The following is a 17496-nucleotide window of genomic DNA, read 5'->3' as shown; positions in this document are numbered from 1 at the left end:
GAGTTAGGCTTCGTGAGCTCACAAGTCAGATCTAGTTGTTTGTATCGTGGCTCCACCACAAAAATGCAAGTGCCCTTGAGCAAGCTACCCGGCATTTTCGAGGCTCGGCTCCCCCATGTCCCCCATGTCCCCCATGTCCTCCATCTCCTCCATCTCCTCCATCTCCTCGTAAGCCTAACACCGGCTGGTGAGCGGTGAGACCACAGACCCCGCGCCTCGCCTTCCAGGCGCCCCGGCTGCAGACACGCTTCCAGCCGCCAGGTGGCGGTGACGAGCAGGAGGCGGTGAGGAGCGCGCGCCGGGGCGGGGGGGGGGGGGAGACGCGGCCCGCGCACGCGCACCAGGGCTGCGCGCAGGCGGCCCGGGCCGGGGAGCGCCGCGCGGCCACCGCCCCGAGCTACCGACTCGCGCCCCAGCCCCGGGGCCGCCTCTGGCTGGCCGAGCCCCCGCCGAAGGAGAAGGGGTAAGTAGGAGGGTCTCTACGTACAAAAGCGACTGTTGAAGCCCACGAGTGGTAAAGCGCCCAGGGAGGAGGTGGCCACCCCAGCCCTGGTGAGAGGGCGCCCCCTCCTGGAAGGGTGAGGCGCCCCCGAAATCCCCGGAAACTCTGATGCGCAAACTGCCCCGCTAGCGGGGAATTGTTCAGGACTTCAAAACATTTGCTTTTGGGCCTTCCCGGTGGCGCAGCGGTTGAGCGCTGGGTTGCGAGGCTGCCCGTGGCCTCTGGGCGCCGGTTCGATCCCCGGCTGCTCCCCGGCCACCGCAGGAGGGTCCCGCATGGCGCGCAGACCTCTCCTGCCGCCCGCTGCTCCCCTCAGCAGTGTCCTTGGGTCCTTCTGCCTGCTCTGCTCCCCGCTCTGGCTCTGGTGAGTTCTCTCACCCTCCCGTGCTTCTGACTGTACCCAGTGCTTGTATAAACAAAAAACAAACAAATAAAATTAAAAAAAAAAAAACCATGCCTCTATAAAAAAAAAAAAAACAAAAAAACATTTGCTTTTGCAGACTCAGGGAGGCCCTGGTTGGCTTTTTAAAAGCACCAACCTGTGTGATCTATGCCAAACATGCAACAGTTATGCCAAGAAGACAGCCAGCTGCATGCCAGCTACGTGGAAAACGTGCTTAGGAATCCACTGTGGGGGCCTCCCTGGTGGTGCAAAGGTTAACGTCTCAGCACTATCAAGCTATCATCAGCCACTGCTGTGTGAGTTTGATCCCCGGCCAGGGAGCAACCCATATGGCGCAGCAGACCTCTGCTGTCTCCCCGCTGCTCCCCTCAGCAGTGGATTTCAGTAGATGTGCTTGTTCTGCTCCCCTTGAATCTTCTAACACCCCCCCTGCCCCCAACCTCTGGCCTACACCCATAATAAATACTAAATACATAAAATAAATCTTTAAAAATCCTTCATCCAGAAATTCCCTCAAATCCACCCTGGAAAAAAAACACATTATAGTTGATCAGGAGCTGTGATTGTCCAGCTTTTCTGGTTTGAGCCTGAGCTGCCCCTGCATGTGGAATTCTCACTGCAGCTGACGCATCAAGCTTGACGGCGAGTCCTACTCCTTACTTCCAGGCATGACATGGCTGGCTCAGAACACCTCCTCTGTGGGCCCTGCCCACTTCCAGTATTCTCTATATTGCTGCTACTTTGACAAGTCTTTGCACTTAGCTGCCCAGCCCCCCAGCCTTAGTTAACTATTGCAGCATAACAAATTACCCTCAAAAACTTGGTTTAAAACCAAGATACTCTTCTCACATTTCCGTGTGTAAGGAATTTGGGAGTGGATAGGTTGATTGGTGCTTGCAGGGTGGTTGTATTAACCGTTATTTTGCTGGGGATAATGGAACTGTGGTTTCACACGGAACCGTTCTGCAAAGCATCTTTAAGGTTATTATGGTAAACTTCAAAATATTCCTTAACCCTATGTTGTGGGGAAAAGGTTTCAGAAAACTTATCCTAAAACTGAAGTCCCTAACCAGTGCTTGTTTGGGGTCAGAGAAGCCTCTGAGGCCTGATGTAAGCCAGAGAGTCTCGAAGGTAAATGTCAACGTGCCAGATTTTGCAGCCTGCTTCACAGGTGCCCAGGGAGGAGCGACTTGTTTTCCTTCTTGTTCACATGTCTAGGCTTCTGGCAGCATCTGTGGAGCATCTGCATGAGGGCACCACTCACAGAATGCTCAGCTGTTAGTTAAGGACAAATTAAAAGAATGCTTTGGCCACGAGCACAGTGTAGCCCACGCAAATGTCAACATGTGCATACCCCTGAGCGTGGATGGTGTTGGATTGGGCAGCTAGGAAGAGCCCTAAGAAATGGTATTTGAGTCACTTCCTTGGTGTAGAGAAAAAAGACGAGCACGAGGAGAGAGCCCCTGGTGCAGTGGAGGAATGCCAAGGACACAGAAGAGAAGGAAACAGGCTTGGACTGTTCAAGAAACGAAACGGAAACACTGAGCAAAGCTAGAGCCTGGTGGAGGACGGCTGAGCGGCCTGAGGGGCAGGGGAAGAGCCGTGGGACTTTTTCAGTTGAAGAAACTGATGCCCTGCCCTTCAAAAGCCTCCAAGTTTGAGTGGATACAACCATCCTACACCAAGCATTTCTTCCTTCAGGTACTGGCTGGATGCTGACAAGAACCACACGTCTTTCACAGTGAAGTATGAATATATTTCTTTATTAGGACTCTCATAATGACACAGTGGCACTGTCCGTCTGCGGTGACCCACATGGTGGAGGACACGGGGAGGGCTCTCAGTGCCAGCACCAAGTGTCCACTGAGGAAACCATTCACCAAAGAGGACATTCCCTTGGATTCCATCACCTCTGCTGTGGCTTCCACACAGGTCTCCATGACGTGCCCAGAATCCTTCCTTCTAGCACCAGCTGACTCTTTGCTCTCATTCCTTTAACACCTCAGACCTCGGTCAACTGCCCCGTGTCCCATTCGCCCCGGCCACCTCTGCAACTCTGCTGCTGTCCTGCCACCCTCGGGGGCGGGGCTGGGAGTGGGAAGGCAGGAGACAGGACGGGACACAATATCCTACATCAACACCACACAGCGGGGGGCCATTAGCAAATGACACAGGGACATACACAAACAACCTCACAGAACACATACTTCTTCCCCAGGCGAGTCGTAACCTCCCCGGTCATTTATCTACTCCCATCGCGGCCCGCACACAGTAGGCAGCTAGGGCCTGAAAGCTAGGGCCCAGATCTCCTGGCTCTTCCTGCCTGTCACTGGTGTCATCACTCTGCTTCCACCTGTTCTGGCATTAGTTCTGGTGGAGAGGGGGTTAGGAGGGGGTGGGGGGGGGGAGAGAAGAGACCTGAAAACAATACAAAAATGCAAAAACAGGATTCAGTACTACAATATTTTATAACAATAGAAGGTAGCAGAAAACACCACATGCTAACACAGACAATATGATACACAACTCAGGGGAGGAGTCAGGGGCCACCGGTTTAGACTAAGAGCCTTTCAATGGACTGCTGAATGGACTGGATCTGCTGCTTCAGCTGTGAGCCCTCTTTGATGGTGACAGAGCAGGCGATGACGGGCCTGGAGACCCCACAGGCCCGCCCCAGAGCCTGCTTGGAGCGCACGAACACGTAGGGCACATTCTTGTCTTCACACAGCAGCGGGAGGTGCAGGATAATCTCCAGGGGCTCAGCGTCTGCAGCCATCACAATGAACTCAGAGATGCCTCGGTTGAGCGTTTTGGTGGCTGTGGAGAGCACAGAGGGCCACAGGTGATGCGGGACTGGGGATGGGCAGCCGAGCACAGCAGTCTCCAAGGAGAAGAAGCAGGTGCAAGAAAGACTGGGTAACCCCCAAAACACCATCATTCCGTGTCTCAAAGGCTGCATCAACCCATCAACCCAGTTCTGCCAAAACCCGCCATGAGCCAGACCACGCCCCTCTCCTCTGCTATTATTACCCTTGTCCAAGCACCACTGTCTCCTTTGCGGGCGCTTTGCAGCACTTCCCAAGCTCTCCGGGATCGAGGTGCAGGGCTTTCCCCGCCAGCCTGCCGTGATCAACCCTTCTGGGAAACCCACACCACGCAGCTCAATGCCTATAGCACTGTCCACAAGGTGCTTTTTCTTTTTCACTTTATATATTTGACAAACGCTACGAAACAAGGTGCTTTGTCGAGCTTACCTCACCTGCTGACCTCTGGGCCCAGTGCTTCCAGGACCATGTCTGCATTAACTGGAAGCCCAGATCAGAGCTGGTTCAAGAGCCACACCGCCCAAGTCCAGCCTGCCTCATTCTCATTAAGTACATGTGGCAAAAAGTTAACATCTGTTGGATCTCAAAAATTCCTAGTTCATTAACCTTTAGCACCTAATCCCAAAATGCTGCTCACGGCTCCCCATGAGTCCCAGTCAGGAGAAGCCCCTTCCAAACTGGAGAGCTAGGTCAGAGCAGGGCGTTTAACCCCCTTCCCGGAGTGTTCCCGCTGCCTTACCCTCGTTGGCTCCTTTCCGAAGCTGCTTGTAGTTACATGACTGCTGGACAAGATCCAGTAGTTTCTTGGTGAGGTGGGCATCAGCGAGGGGGTAGGCCTTTGGGTTTACATCAGCCTCGGTCTGCGGGGGAAGCATAGCCTCAGTCAGCCTGAACCTGAAGTCACCCCAGACAAGTTATAAAAGACTTGAATCCACAACTGAGACACAGTCGTCAGCTCCTCTGCTGCCCGCTCCCAAAACATACACCCTCAGCTGACACCGGCCTGCCCACTTCCCCTTAAGAAAATGAAATACAGAATTAGGATCAAAAAAAGAAAGTCAGCAATGACTCGGCACTGCAAGGCACACTGCAAGGCTGACTCTGACTTGCCTCTTTAGCATAATACTCAGGGATGCCGCAGCGAACAGGTCAAAAATAGTCACACAGTTTGGTGTTCACTTGAGTCACAAGGGGTCGATGTGTAGATCTGGATTTCCATGATCCACCCCAAACTTAATCAAAATTAAGGTGTAATTCATAGAAATGCAGCAGAAAGTTGGCTTCACTTCCTAATCAATACTCAGCTCTCCCTCTGTCCCCAGGAAGAACCCTGGTCCCCCCAAACAAAGTATTTTCTCATTTATTCAACCCCACAGTACATACAAAATGCTGTAACAATGAATTGATATACCAACACTACCTTTACCAACAACACACCTGCCACAGTAAAAATATCTTTATTTTTAGACTGTATACAACTTAAAGTCATCCAGCCAAGCACCACCTTCAAAAGTTATTCAAAATAGACCTCCCAGGTGGTGCAGCAGGTTGAGCGCCATGCTGTGAAGCTGTCCGTAAGCCTCTGCAGTGCGAGTTCGATTCCTGGCCAGCCAGGGAGAAACCCACATGGCACGGTAGACCTCTCCTGTCTCGCCCACTGCTCCCCTCAGCAGTGTTTTCAGTCTGCCTGTTCTGCTCCTGTTCTCTTTGGTAAATTCTCTCACCCTCCCGCACCTCTGACCTGTACCCCAGTTCTTGTATAAATAAATCTTAAAAAAAAATTAAGGGCCTCCCCGGTGGCGCAGCGGTTGAGCGCTGGGTTGCGAAACTGCGCGCGGCCTCTGCGGCGCCGGTTCGATCCCCGGCTGCTCCCCGGCCACCGGAGGAGGGTCCCACATGGCGTGCAGACCTCTCCTGCCGCCCGCTGCTCCCCTCAGCAGTGTACTTCGGTCCTTCTGCCTGCTCTGCTCCCCGCTCTGGCTCTGGTGAATTCTCTCACCCTCCCGCGCTTCTGACTGTACCCAGTGCATGTGTAAACAAAACAAACAAACAAACCAGCAAACAAATAAATAAAGCATGCCTCTATTAAAAAAAAAAAAAAATTAAAATAAAAGTTATTCAAAACAATTTTTTTTCTTGTGGCTATCAAGTTGACATACATGAGGTTCCTATAAAATCTTTAAAATTTTACTTTTCAAATACACAAAACATGTACATGGTCCCAAAGTCAAAGCCATGCTGATGACTCAACAGTGTCTCAGTTCATTATTCCATCTAGTACATGGTCCGATGCATGGGTGACTGCTGGCTGGGAACTCCCCGTCTGGGGTTGCCTGATACCTGTGAAGGTGACATTAAAGGCCAGACTGCATCAAGAGCCCTGGTCCCCCAGTCTCGCCCTGGGTGAATGTATCAAGGACCCTGGGTGATGGGGAATTAGGTATGGGCTGGAGGAGTTCCAGGAAGAAAGGCCTCCTCATTTTTTTTTTTTTTAAAGATTTATTTATTCATGCATACAAGAGCTGGGGCACAGGCCAGAGGTGTATGGGTGAGAGGACCCACCAGAGACAGAGTGGGGAACAGAACAGGCAGACAGACCGAAGTACACTGCTGAGGGGAGCAGCGGGTGAGTCAAGAGAGGTCTGCCGCGCCGTGTGGGCTGCTCCCTGGCTGGCCGGGAATCGAACTCGTGCTGACTGCAGTGGCTGCGGACCGTTTCATAGGCTGCATCCCAACCTTTGCACCACCAGGGAGGCCCCGAAAGGCCTCATCATTTCTCTGCTCTCCTCTGCACAGTTCAGAATAAGCCTTCAAGGGTCACAGCAAAGCTTGCTGAGACAATATGACGTTTGATATAACCTAAATTTCGGTTCTTTAGGATACAGAATCCATTTAAACTTATCTACCCTGCCCTCATGGAAGACTGGATCAAGATGTGGCCTGTCCGCACTATGGAATGCTATGCGTAAGTATTGGTGTATTGGTTTAAATCTTCCTTCTTTTGTGCCTTCTGTTTGTCCCATCTGTCCCGCTTCTTTTTCTTGCTTTTCGTCTTTTGGGTTTCCAATTATTTTTTCATTATTATCCCCTCTTACTGGTTTGGTATTTGTCTTTTGGTGGCTATCTGAGAATTCACAACTTAAGGCCATTAACTTATCAAACAACAAAAGACTCAACACTGTAATTCCAGTCTGCTCCCCCCCCCCCCCTTTAAATGTCAGGTATTTCGACTGCAGTTTCCAACAACCCATCTCTGGAAATTAGGATTCTCAACTAATAAATTTCAAATGTACCCAAGGGGAAGACTGCAGGGGCAGGAAGAATCATCAGGAGTCGTCACTTCACCCTTCTAGTACCAGTTGACAATGACAAAAAGGTTGGCTCAAACTATCTAGCTTACAAACAGCCCTGAAATTTGCCTGGTGTGCATTTATTCACCTTAATTTTTTTTCACGGTGTTCACAGAAAAAAATGCAGGAAAAAATACCACTAGGCAGCTAGGTCTGTTTATCCTCCCCATACTCTAGACAATCAAAATCTGTAAAGTTCTGATTTAACAAACACTGAGTACTCACTCACCCAGCACCAAGCATCAGGGCTAGGTGTTCAATATGCATTATCATGTTAAATTTAATCCCCATGCATCCTGCATCCAAGTAAATGCAACTCGAGACCATCAAATTCCAAAACTTTCACGGAGCAGCCTAAGATGGGACTGCTTTAGAAGCTGCACGTTCTGGACTTGGTCACCTATCAGCTTCAAAAGAGTGGGGTGCGGAGTGCAGAGGGGAGGGAGGCACCCGCCCGGATCCAAGCTCTGTGGAAAGGATTAAACCCACTATGATGTGAAAGTGCTTTGCAAACTCTTCCCTCACCAAGTGTCAACCAAAACTAGACACACGATTTGATTAAAAATTAGAGACCACCAAGAGTTTAGAGAAATCGCACGTGGCTTCTCATTTCTGAGGCTACGTTTCGCAGATGAAGCCTTTCTGCGCTCCAGGCCGGAGTTCGGGGTCACCCCACAGTCCCCAAACGCCTAAAGCTCCCTGGCACGTGGGGCTCGGGATGGGAACAGGCACAGACCATGGAGATCTTCTCCCCCGAACATCAGTCATGGGTTGGGGGGGTGGGGGGTGGACCAGCTCCAGCGATCCCAGAAAAAAGGTGGAGCGAAGTTTGCTCTTTCAACTTTCTACTCTCTGCCACGTGGGTGTCTCCCCCAGGCCGGGCCCTGCCCCTCCGCCCACCCCAGGCCTTCAGCCACACGCGCAGAGAGCACCTCACCCCCGATCGCAGCAGCTGGAGCCCAAGGATTCCCGAGTGGCAACCTCGGACCAGTGTGGGGACCCCCGGGCTGCGGGAGTTCGAACTCGGGGTCGGGCAGCGGGCTGCGCGGCACCCCGAGCTCTTCCCCGGGCCGGGCACAGGCGACGGCGCGGATCCCCCGGTCCCAGGCCAGTGGGGGGGCCCCCAAGCCGAGTCCCCGCCCCCCGGCCCTGCGGCCAGGCGCCCACTCACCATGGCTGCGGTGCCGCGGACTCGCCGCTCCTGGAGGGGCACTGCCGGAGGCCGGGCGGGAGCGCGGCCGCCTCTGCCGGAAAGTCGCGCGGACGAGGAGTAGAAATGGCGCGCGCGCGCCCGGAAGCGGAAGTGGCGTCACCGGAGGCAGAAGCCACGCCCCCTACGGTGGCCTGGCGGGGACCGGCCTCTTCGCTGGGCGCGGAGTCTGCGGTTTCTATGAATTGGTGATGCAAAGTGGGGTTAAACGTTCCAAAAAATAACACAGCCGAACCAACGGTTTCAATGGTGTCACCGTTCCAGAGCCAGTTTATTTCTGAGCACAGTCTTGTGCTTTCAAAATCATCTGAGGATGCTGAAACTTCCAACATAACTATTTTTCCTAGTATTCAAAACTGCATTTATGTTTTTCAGTAAAAATATTTCAAAATTTCCTTTATAGGGTATTTACTTTTTTTATTTTTTATTTATTATTATTTTTTTTAATAGAGGCATGTTATTTATTTATTTATTTGTTTGTTTGTTCGTTTGTTTTTGTTTATACATGCACTGGGTACAGTCAGAAGCGCGGGAGGTGAGAGAATTCACCAGAGCCAGAGCGGGGAGCAGAGCAGGCAGAAGGACCGAAGGACACTGCTGAGGGGAGCAGCGGGCGGCAGGAGAGGTCTGCGCGCCATGTGGGACCCTCCTCCGGTGGCCGGGGAGCAGCCGGGAATCGAACCGGCGCTGCAGAGGCTGCGGGCAGCTTCGCAACCCAGTGCTCAACCGCTGCGCCACTGGGGAGGCCCGGGTATTTACTTTTTTAAAAAGATTTATTTATTTTTATGCATACAAGAGCTGGGGTACAGGCCAGAGGTGCAGCAGGGTGAGAGGATTCACCAGTGACAGAGTGGGGAGCAGAACAGGCAGACTAACTGAAACACACTGCTGAGGGGAGCAGCGGGTAAGACAGGAGAGGTCTGCTGCGCCATGTGGGTAGCTCCCTGGCCGGCTGGGGATGGAACCCGTGCTGCAGAGGCTGTGGATTGCTTCATAGTGCAGTGCTTAATCCCCTGCGCCACCAGGGAGGCCTGGGTATTTATATTTATTATTAAGTTTTTGTTAGGGGTCTTGTCCCTTTGTTATTTGTTCCATACTACTTGTATCTTTTCTTATTCTAAGTATTTCTGTCTCATCATTTTGCTGACCCTTGGGGCTTCGGAGGCCTGGCCCATTTCTGATTAGGGACTAAGCCTACCTGTTCCAGCCTTCAGTGTTTTGAATATAACCTTTGGGTGGAAGATAGTTTTCAGGGTGGCAATTTGTTTTCCCACCATTACTGATCCTGAGATGGCAAAAGTCACTCCCTAACAGAAAATCAGGATACAGTGAGCAAAGAGGAAGGGGTGCTGGGTCGCCAGACATAGGTTCAATGCAGCCCTCACTAAATGTTTGCTATTGGATAGACAGACACATGAGTGGAAGTACCTAATAGGAAGAAAGAGATCAAGCAGATGGCAGCTACCATCACCCCATTGTACATGGGGGCAGCTCAATCTCTTCACTGCAGAAGACAGGTATGTTTAAAACAAATTTTCCCCTTAGTTCCTGATGGGACGTTCCCCAACTCTGTACATATCAGTCCGAGGGTATGCAAGCCGGCCTTGAGGCCCGGTTCAAGAGGAACTAAGGCCGGGGCATCAGACTCCTTTGTGAGGTGGCCTTAGTGACAGGGGTGGTATGAGGCAGGGGCTGCCCCACCCTACACTGGCTGGGCCAGCCATACCAGTCCTGTCTTCCAACTCCCCAACACCACCAGCCTGACCTAAGATTTGTCATGCTGCTGCCATTGCTGGGTGCCTGTGCCTTGGTGGGGCCATTCCAGGGCGCTGAGTGGGAGCCAGTACGGGCCCTCCTGTCTGAGCACCGCAGCTGCAGAGACCCTCGGTGCTGTGGCAACCTGCTCGTCCTCTTCCTCTTTGTGATCTGGCAGGTCCGGCACTATTGGCACTATTGGACCCATCCAAGAATGAAGAAGACCATCAAGGTGAGGGGACCCCACATATCTCCTTCCATGACTGTCTGAACCACTTGTTACAAGATTCTTTTATCTGAACCTGAAATCGCATCGGGGAACTCAGGCTGGCCAAGGAGAATGTTATCAGGTTCCAAGCCCTGGATCACCCTGGACTCCTGTCTCCCTGGTTCCACAGTCCATCTACTATAGGGCTGTACTTGCAAACCAGATTGTAAGAGATGCAACCTCCCAGCCAGCATGTAACTCTGAAGACCAGCCTGATGAGAAGGTGGTGCTTTTGGCTCTACTCGCTATGGGGATGGCTAGGAACCAGGGGCCCATCTGAGCTGTCCTGAGAACTAGGGGAGTAGAAAGCTCCACATTTCCCATCCAGTTGGCCACTGGCACCACCCACTAGCTTGGAGGCTGCCCCTCTTACAGTTTCTCATACTTGATCACTCATATCTCAAGTGTACTTCCTCTAGCCTCACAGCAATCCTGGGCAGATGCCCCCCTCAACTAGACTGTGGAAACTGTAGAAACAACTGGACCATAGAAACTGCCTTCTGCTTGGTTCCACTTGCCTCTCCCTCTCAACCACTCAACTGTGCTCCACACAACTGTGCTCCTCTCTCTCCCTTTTTTTTTTTAAAACATTCTTAATCCAAAGATGATTTCTGTACACAGATTGTAAGTGACATAGATCAGTGCAGTTTCACAAACTGAACACATCCACATGTGGCACAATGGCCAGCAGCCCAGAAGTTGCAGTCACAACTACGCTGACTCTTAATGGCATAGACTCATTTGGCCTTTATGCAATCACACAGCAAGGGTTCTTTTCACCTGGCTTCACCCTAACACGCGGGTGCTTTGCACTCAAAATCTTGCAGTGGCCCTCGTGGATACACTCCCTGGCAAACTTAGAGTAAAAGCCAAACTCCTAACGTCAACTCCACCCCCCAGGTCAGCACGGTCTGTCCTGTGCTTGTCTGACCTCATCTCTTAGCACTTTCCTCTTCACTCTTTCTGCTGTGGCCTCAGGCTTCCTTGCTGTTCTTGTACATGTGATCTTGTTCCCTCCTTAGGGCCTAGCACTGATGTGTTCTCGGCCTACAGTGCTCTTCCTTCAGATGTCAGTTGGTTTGCCCCTCCGTTCGTTCCAGTCTCTGGTCAGGGGTCACCTCCTCCATGGGGCTTTTTCTGTCTGTCTAAAGGAACTACCCCACCCCACTCTGCTTTTATTTCCATCAGAACACTTTTTGAACACTGAACATGTTGGTATACACTTGGTTATCATGTCTTCTGTGTCTACAAGATGGAACCAAATGCTACCCCAGCAGCATTAGTGAGGGTGTGCAGTAATAGCCGTGCTTTCTCGAATGACTGAAAGCTGATTGCCTAAGGGGAGTGACTCCCCTTTCCTGAGCCCTAGTGTCCTCACCAGGATAATGGAGAGGATACTTCTGATCTGTGAGGGTTACATGAGACACTGTGTGTGCAAAGGCCACAATCCTGTGTTCTCACCTACAGGTGCCACCGCAGAAGTGGGCCAAGCCCTCCATGGGATGTAACCCTTGTTTGGAGCTGACCCCTGAATTCCTCCTTAGTCCTGGCAAGCTCAGGGGCCCGGATGCTCATGTCCAGCCATGCGCACAGAAGAAGAGATGGGACAACCAGAGGCGCCTCCAGCAATCATGGACCCAATACCTGCTGTCTTGGCAGCACCCACGGCAGGGACTGTCTTGGGATGTCCTCAGTGCTGCTGAGTCCACCTCTTTTTCCTCCTTTTCAAGCACCTGTATGCTCCATCAGGATAGTTCTTGGGAAGCATGGCAGATACCCTGGTGTCGCCATAATGATCAGATTAGCAAGCCGGACAAGCACCAAGGGCTGCAGCAGCTGTTTGTCCACTCCCAGGAAGAGCCAGTGTCAGTGGGACCTGCTGTCAGTCTGCAGCCCCACCCTGTCTCTGTGACTTCAGCCACCTCCTTGCCAAAACTCCCTTCCACTCGGAGGCTGCAGTTCTGTTCCAGGAAGCTACTGCTTGTTCCTTCAGCCCGACAGAAGGGAATGCCCACCAGAGTGCGCTGGCGCTGTCCCCAAGAGGCCTGGGCATCAGGGAGGGAAAGTCAGACACGTAGAAGAGAAGATAACAGACCCACCTGGGCTCTAGGGTGGGCGAGGCAGAGAGACAACAGAGAAGCGAAGGCCTGGGCGGTCCAGGCATCTGGACGGCAGCTCCCGATAGACTTTGGAATGAAGGATGATGCAGAGACCACAGCCCTGGAGGTGGGAAATCAGAGACCAGCGATAAGCCAAACTGATGCAGGGAGCCTGATACCGGGACAGGAGAAGCAAGGCCCGATGGGGGTCGCCAGTAGAGCCAACCTTCAGGAACTAGGGGAGGGAAACCAGAGGGAGGCTGCGGGAGAGAATCTTTCCGAAACCCAGGCTTCCAGAGGCGAGGACCAGGAACAGTTCAGATGTAAAACTGATGCAGAGACCCAAACACCGGCGTGGGGGAGCCTGGACAAGAGCAGTAGTGGGGATGCTGTTGAGCCCCTGGCATTGGGGAAGAATAAGAACGAGGACAGAGGGGAGGACGAGGGAGAGACCCAGGCCCAAGGATCGGGGAGCCAGGGTCAGACAGGCAGTGAGAGCGGTGAGGAGACCCGGGTGCCAGGATGGGCAAAACAAGACCAGATCAGAGGTGACAGCAGTGCAGACGCTCGGGCAGAGAGGAGCGCCCAGGACCAGGCTGGAGGTGAAAGTGTGAAGCAAATCCAGGCATCTGAGAGGGAGGACCTGGAAGAAGTGAAAGAAGAGGGGGATAAAGAGACCCAGGCCCTGGGGTGGGGAGAACAGGACTGTGTTGGAGGTGAGGCTCTTGCAGAGATTCCGACAACAGGGTGGGAGAAGCAGGGTCAAGATGGACGTGAGAACCCTAGGGAGACCCGACCCTCTGGGGGAGAGATCCAGAAACAACTAAGTCATGCAGTTCAGGTGGGGTGGGGAGCCCACAGCCCGCAAAGAGGCGAGGGTGCTGGGGAAACCCAGACACCTGCAAGGAAGCCGCTCAGGGAGGTAAGGCAGGAGGACTGGATGGTGATGGAGGTGCTGTGGTGGGGAGACCAGAGACCGGTCATAAATGAGATTGTCAGAGAATTTGAGACACCGCCGCGGGGGAAGAGCGGCCGGAGTGGAGGTGAACACAGGGCAGACATTCAGGTGCCGGGGAAGGGGGCCCAGAAGGGAGACGGGAGCGGGAGCCGCAGAAACACCCTGGCCCCAGAGGCAGGGAGGCAGGGACAGCACGTCGAGACCCCTCCGCCAGGCAGGAGGCCCCGTGAACGGCTCGAAAAGGAGCAGCTTGAAAATGAGAGTAGCACAGACACTGAAGCATCGGGACAGAGGAAGCCGGGAGGGCTCAGAGGTGGAGACAGCGAGGACGCCCGGGGACCTGGGGAAGGAAAGCAGGGGCAGTGGGGCGGTGAAGTTAGTGGAGTTGTTTACACACCGAAGCGGCAGAAGCACGGATGCAGAAGTAGCCAAGATGGTGCTGATACCCGGGCGTCTGAGGCGGAGAACTGGGGAAAAGTACTAAGTGAAAGCAATGGAGGAACTCATGTGATGGAGTGGAAGAAAGAGGAGCAGGCTGGAGGTGAGGATGGTGCAGAAATTCAAGCTCCGGGGAAGGGCCGGCGGAGAGAAGGTGGCGGCGAGGAGGACACAGGGCCCTGCGCAGCTGGGGAAGGAAAGCAGAGTCAGTTGAGAGGTGATATTGATGGGAAGACCCGCTTGTCAGAATGCGGGAACCGGGAGCAGATGGGAGGTGAGAATGGCGCAGAAATTGAGGCACCAGAGAAGAGAAACTGGAGAGAACTTGGAGATGGGGATGATGTGGAGACTCGGAGACTTGGGAGAGAGAACCAGAGACAGTCAGGTGGTGAAACTGGGGCGAGTCTTTCACCAGGGAGGAGGCACTGGGAGCAGACTGGACACAACAACGTTGCAGAAAACCAAACATCAGAGAAGACAAATGAGAGAGAGGTTGGCAGTGAGGATGGTAGAAACATCCAGAAACTTAGAGGAGTGAGCCAGAGGCTGTTACAAAATAAGGCTAATGGAAATACCTGTTCGTCAGAGCGGCAGAACCAGGAGCAGAAGGGAGGTGAGGATGATGCAGAGATTCCAGCACAAGGAGACAGAAGCCAAAGTGGGACCAGAGGTGGTGGCGGCAGCGAGACCCAGGCTCCCGGGGAAGATGAGCAGAAACAGTTAAGAAGTGAAACTGATGCAGAGATGCAGACACAAGGACAAGGAAACCAGAACAAGGATGGATATGAGGATGCTGCAAAACTCCCGGATGTAGAGGGCCAGAGAATGTGCAGATCTGAGGATGCTGGAGGAAGGGGAGGGAACAAAGACCAGAGCAGAGGAACAGAGGCTGCTAGAACCAATCTTCAAGTTGACAGTCCTGGGGGTAAGGGAACCCCCGCTCTCTCTGACTCTGGACACAAGGTGATGGTACAGGAAGAGGCAGTGGCCTCTGCTTCCTGTCCTGAGATAAAGCCTCTTCCCAGCCAGGAGGCGGTCATCCCACTCGCCAATGGGGAGCAAGAGCATCTGGCCAGCCAGAGCTTGGCCCCCTCCCTTCCTGGAGTGGAGGTCCCTGCAGCCTCCCGGCAGGCCCGACCCAAACCCCAGAGAAGGCGACAAAGGGACAAAGAGGTGGACCCAGCGGAGGCCTCCAGTCCGATGGGGCAGCTCCAGAACCCACAGTCTCTGGCTGCTCCCCTAGGCCTGCCCTCTGCCTGCCCCTCTGTCTCATGTGACCAAGCCCCCCAAGCTGCCACAGCTCTGGTGGGTGTTCCCCCCACCCCCACTGTACTGTCCAAGAAGTGGCCAGTCCTCAAGAAGAGCCAACGACTGCTGCTGGAGTCCCTCATGCGGCGGAAGATGGCGCACCTGCACTGGGGCCTCCCGCAGCGGATCCTGACGTCTCATTTGCTCTCTGACTTCAAAGGACTCCACTCACTGCCCCTTGCAGGGATGAAGCTCCCTGTAGGAGAGGGCAGGGAGCTCCCAGGGCAGCAGGGGGCCCAGGGTTCCAGGCCAGGTCCAGAGAAGCCCCAGAGGCCTCCGCCCCCAGTAAGAAAAAACTCAAAACTTCCGACTCCAGTCAGAACTCCTGAGATGTGTGGGCCACACAGGTCCCAGTCCAATGGCATCTCCACGTGCCCTGAAAAGCCCAGGAGATCGCGGCCACCAGGGGGCCCCAGAGAACCACAGGATGCCCAGGCAGAGGCTCCCCCTAGGGCCTGGCTCCAGGATCCCCCTGAGTCTAGGAGCTGCAGAGTACCAGAAAGGGCCCGAGAACTCTCCAGTGAGAACCGCAGGGGCAGGAAACTGTTCAGGCCAGGCACCTCCCACTTGGCAGAGCAGGCTCCCAGCAGAGTGAGGGCTTCATACTGCAGGACATGCCGTGACTCCCAGGAGGGCGCGTGCCGGCCCCCAAAGCCCTTGAAGCCTTCCCGACTTGGGAGAAGAGGCAGCCTGGAGCGTGTGGGGAGCAGAGGAAATGGGCAGCAGCCTTGCACCTGTTCCTCCACCACCGACAGCTTCAAAGGGAGTCTCTACTCCGCTGCAGCTGGGGTGGGCAGGACCTTGCTGAACAAGATCGTGGGGAGCCCTCATCTGGCCAGGCCCCAGCACTCAGCCCCCAGTCTGAGTCTGAGGGATCCTGGTCCTGCGTCGCTGCCCAAAGCGGGTGACTCACGTGTAGGAGCAGACAGCGTGAGAGTCCACACTTTGAAGACGGACCCTCACCCTTCAGATCCCTGCTGTGCTGGTGCTGCTCTTCCCAAGACAGAGGGTCCCCAGGGCCAAGGGGCTCCTGAGAATCCAAATGGGGTCCCACAGAATCCATCAGCTCCCCGTAGGTTTGGTTTTGTGAAGCATGTTAGGTGTTTTCTGCATCAGCATGGCTTCAGAAAGTAGACTGTGGGCCCAGAGTCCTCAGAACAAGTCAGAGAAGGCATGAGAGTGGCCTGTTTACCCCCAAAGCCTCTAATAAAATTGGTTGTGTGGCCCTTTGGCACATGTTTTCCAAGTGTTCCCTTGTGGGGTTAGGATAATTTGTGGGGGGAAGTAGAGACCACTATTCTGTGGTTTTGAAGGCTTAGGGACTGTGTGTTGCCCAGTGTGACGTCTAAGACACTCCCCCTGCCCAGTGTCCATCGTGGATCTGTCCTGCCCCATTCCAAGCTACTTCTGATTGAGGGAGGAGCCTCAGACAGCCTCAGCTGCTTGGGGCAAGGGGTGTCCTCTGCACTCGACACTCAAGTTCTTTTGGTCACAAGAAAGGAAGCTGATCAGTGGGCATCTGAGATTCTATGGCCGTGAACCATCGCCACCTCTTCAATTCTCAAACCCTGTTGAACCATGATGACTCCTTGTTGCTTTGCCTGGCCCATGATGGGACACCTATAGCCAACTATTTGTTTGAATCTATCTGAACCTTCAGAGTCAAAGCACTTAATGTCTTATGGCATGTCTACAGACAGCTTCTGCTGTTGAAAGGAGATTCACAGAGCCCAGAACAATGATTCGCAGTGCTGGAGCATGGAGATTGATTCAGGTTTTCTCCTCTCTCCTTTATCTTCCATTCTGGCTTTCACTTAGTTTTCCTATTTTTATTTTATTTATTTTAAAAATATTAATTTATGCGTACAAGAGCTGGGGTGTAAGCCAGAGGTGTGAGGGTGAGAGGATTCACCAGAGACAGACTGGGGAACAGAACAGACAGATGTACTGAAATACACTGCTGAGGGGAGCAGCGGGGAGACAGGAGAGGTCTGCTGTGCCATATGGGTCAGCTCCCTGGCCGGGTATTGAACTCTTGGTGGCTGTGGACTGATTCATAGTCCCGAGACCTAACCCCTTGTACCACCAGGGAGGCCCCCTTTGTGTGTCTTTCAGGACATCCATCATTGGATTTAGGGCCTATGCGTCAGGATGATCCACTAAAGATCTTTAACTTAATCACAACTTCAAAGATCCTTTCTCCAAATAAGTCAATATTTATAAATTCTGGGGATTAAGGTCTGTTAAAAAACAAAAATCAGGGCCCTCCCTGGTGGCGCAGGCAATTAAGCGCAGCACTGTGAAGCTGTCCACAGCCTCTGCAACACGAGTTCGATCCCCAGCCAGGGAGCAACCCCCATGGCGCGGCAGACCTTTCCTG

The 17496-nt window shown here is 53.4% G+C and overlaps 1 protein-coding gene across 1 annotated transcript; it reads right to left on the bottom strand.

Annotated features, from left to right (window-relative positions):
• Positions 1–3459: 3459 nt before the first annotated feature.
• Positions 3460–4605, bottom strand: SNU13 (small nuclear ribonucleoprotein 13; the record flags this gene model as incomplete). The annotated part of the gene is made up of 2 exons (XM_084254890.1): positions 3460–3722; positions 4470–4605. 2 exons carry the CDS (start codon positions 4603–4605, stop codon positions 3460–3462), a joined length of 399 nt encoding a protein of 132 aa, XP_084111016.1.
• Between the last annotated feature and the right edge of the window lie 12891 nt (positions 4606–17496).

The sequence above is a fragment of the Talpa europaea genome (genome assembly GCF_964194135.1).
Source record: "Talpa europaea genome assembly, chromosome: 15".
In the NCBI taxonomy this organism is placed as follows: Eukaryota; Metazoa; Chordata; class Mammalia; order Eulipotyphla; family Talpidae; genus Talpa; species Talpa europaea.
This window is presented reverse-complemented; position numbering and strand designations above follow the sequence as displayed.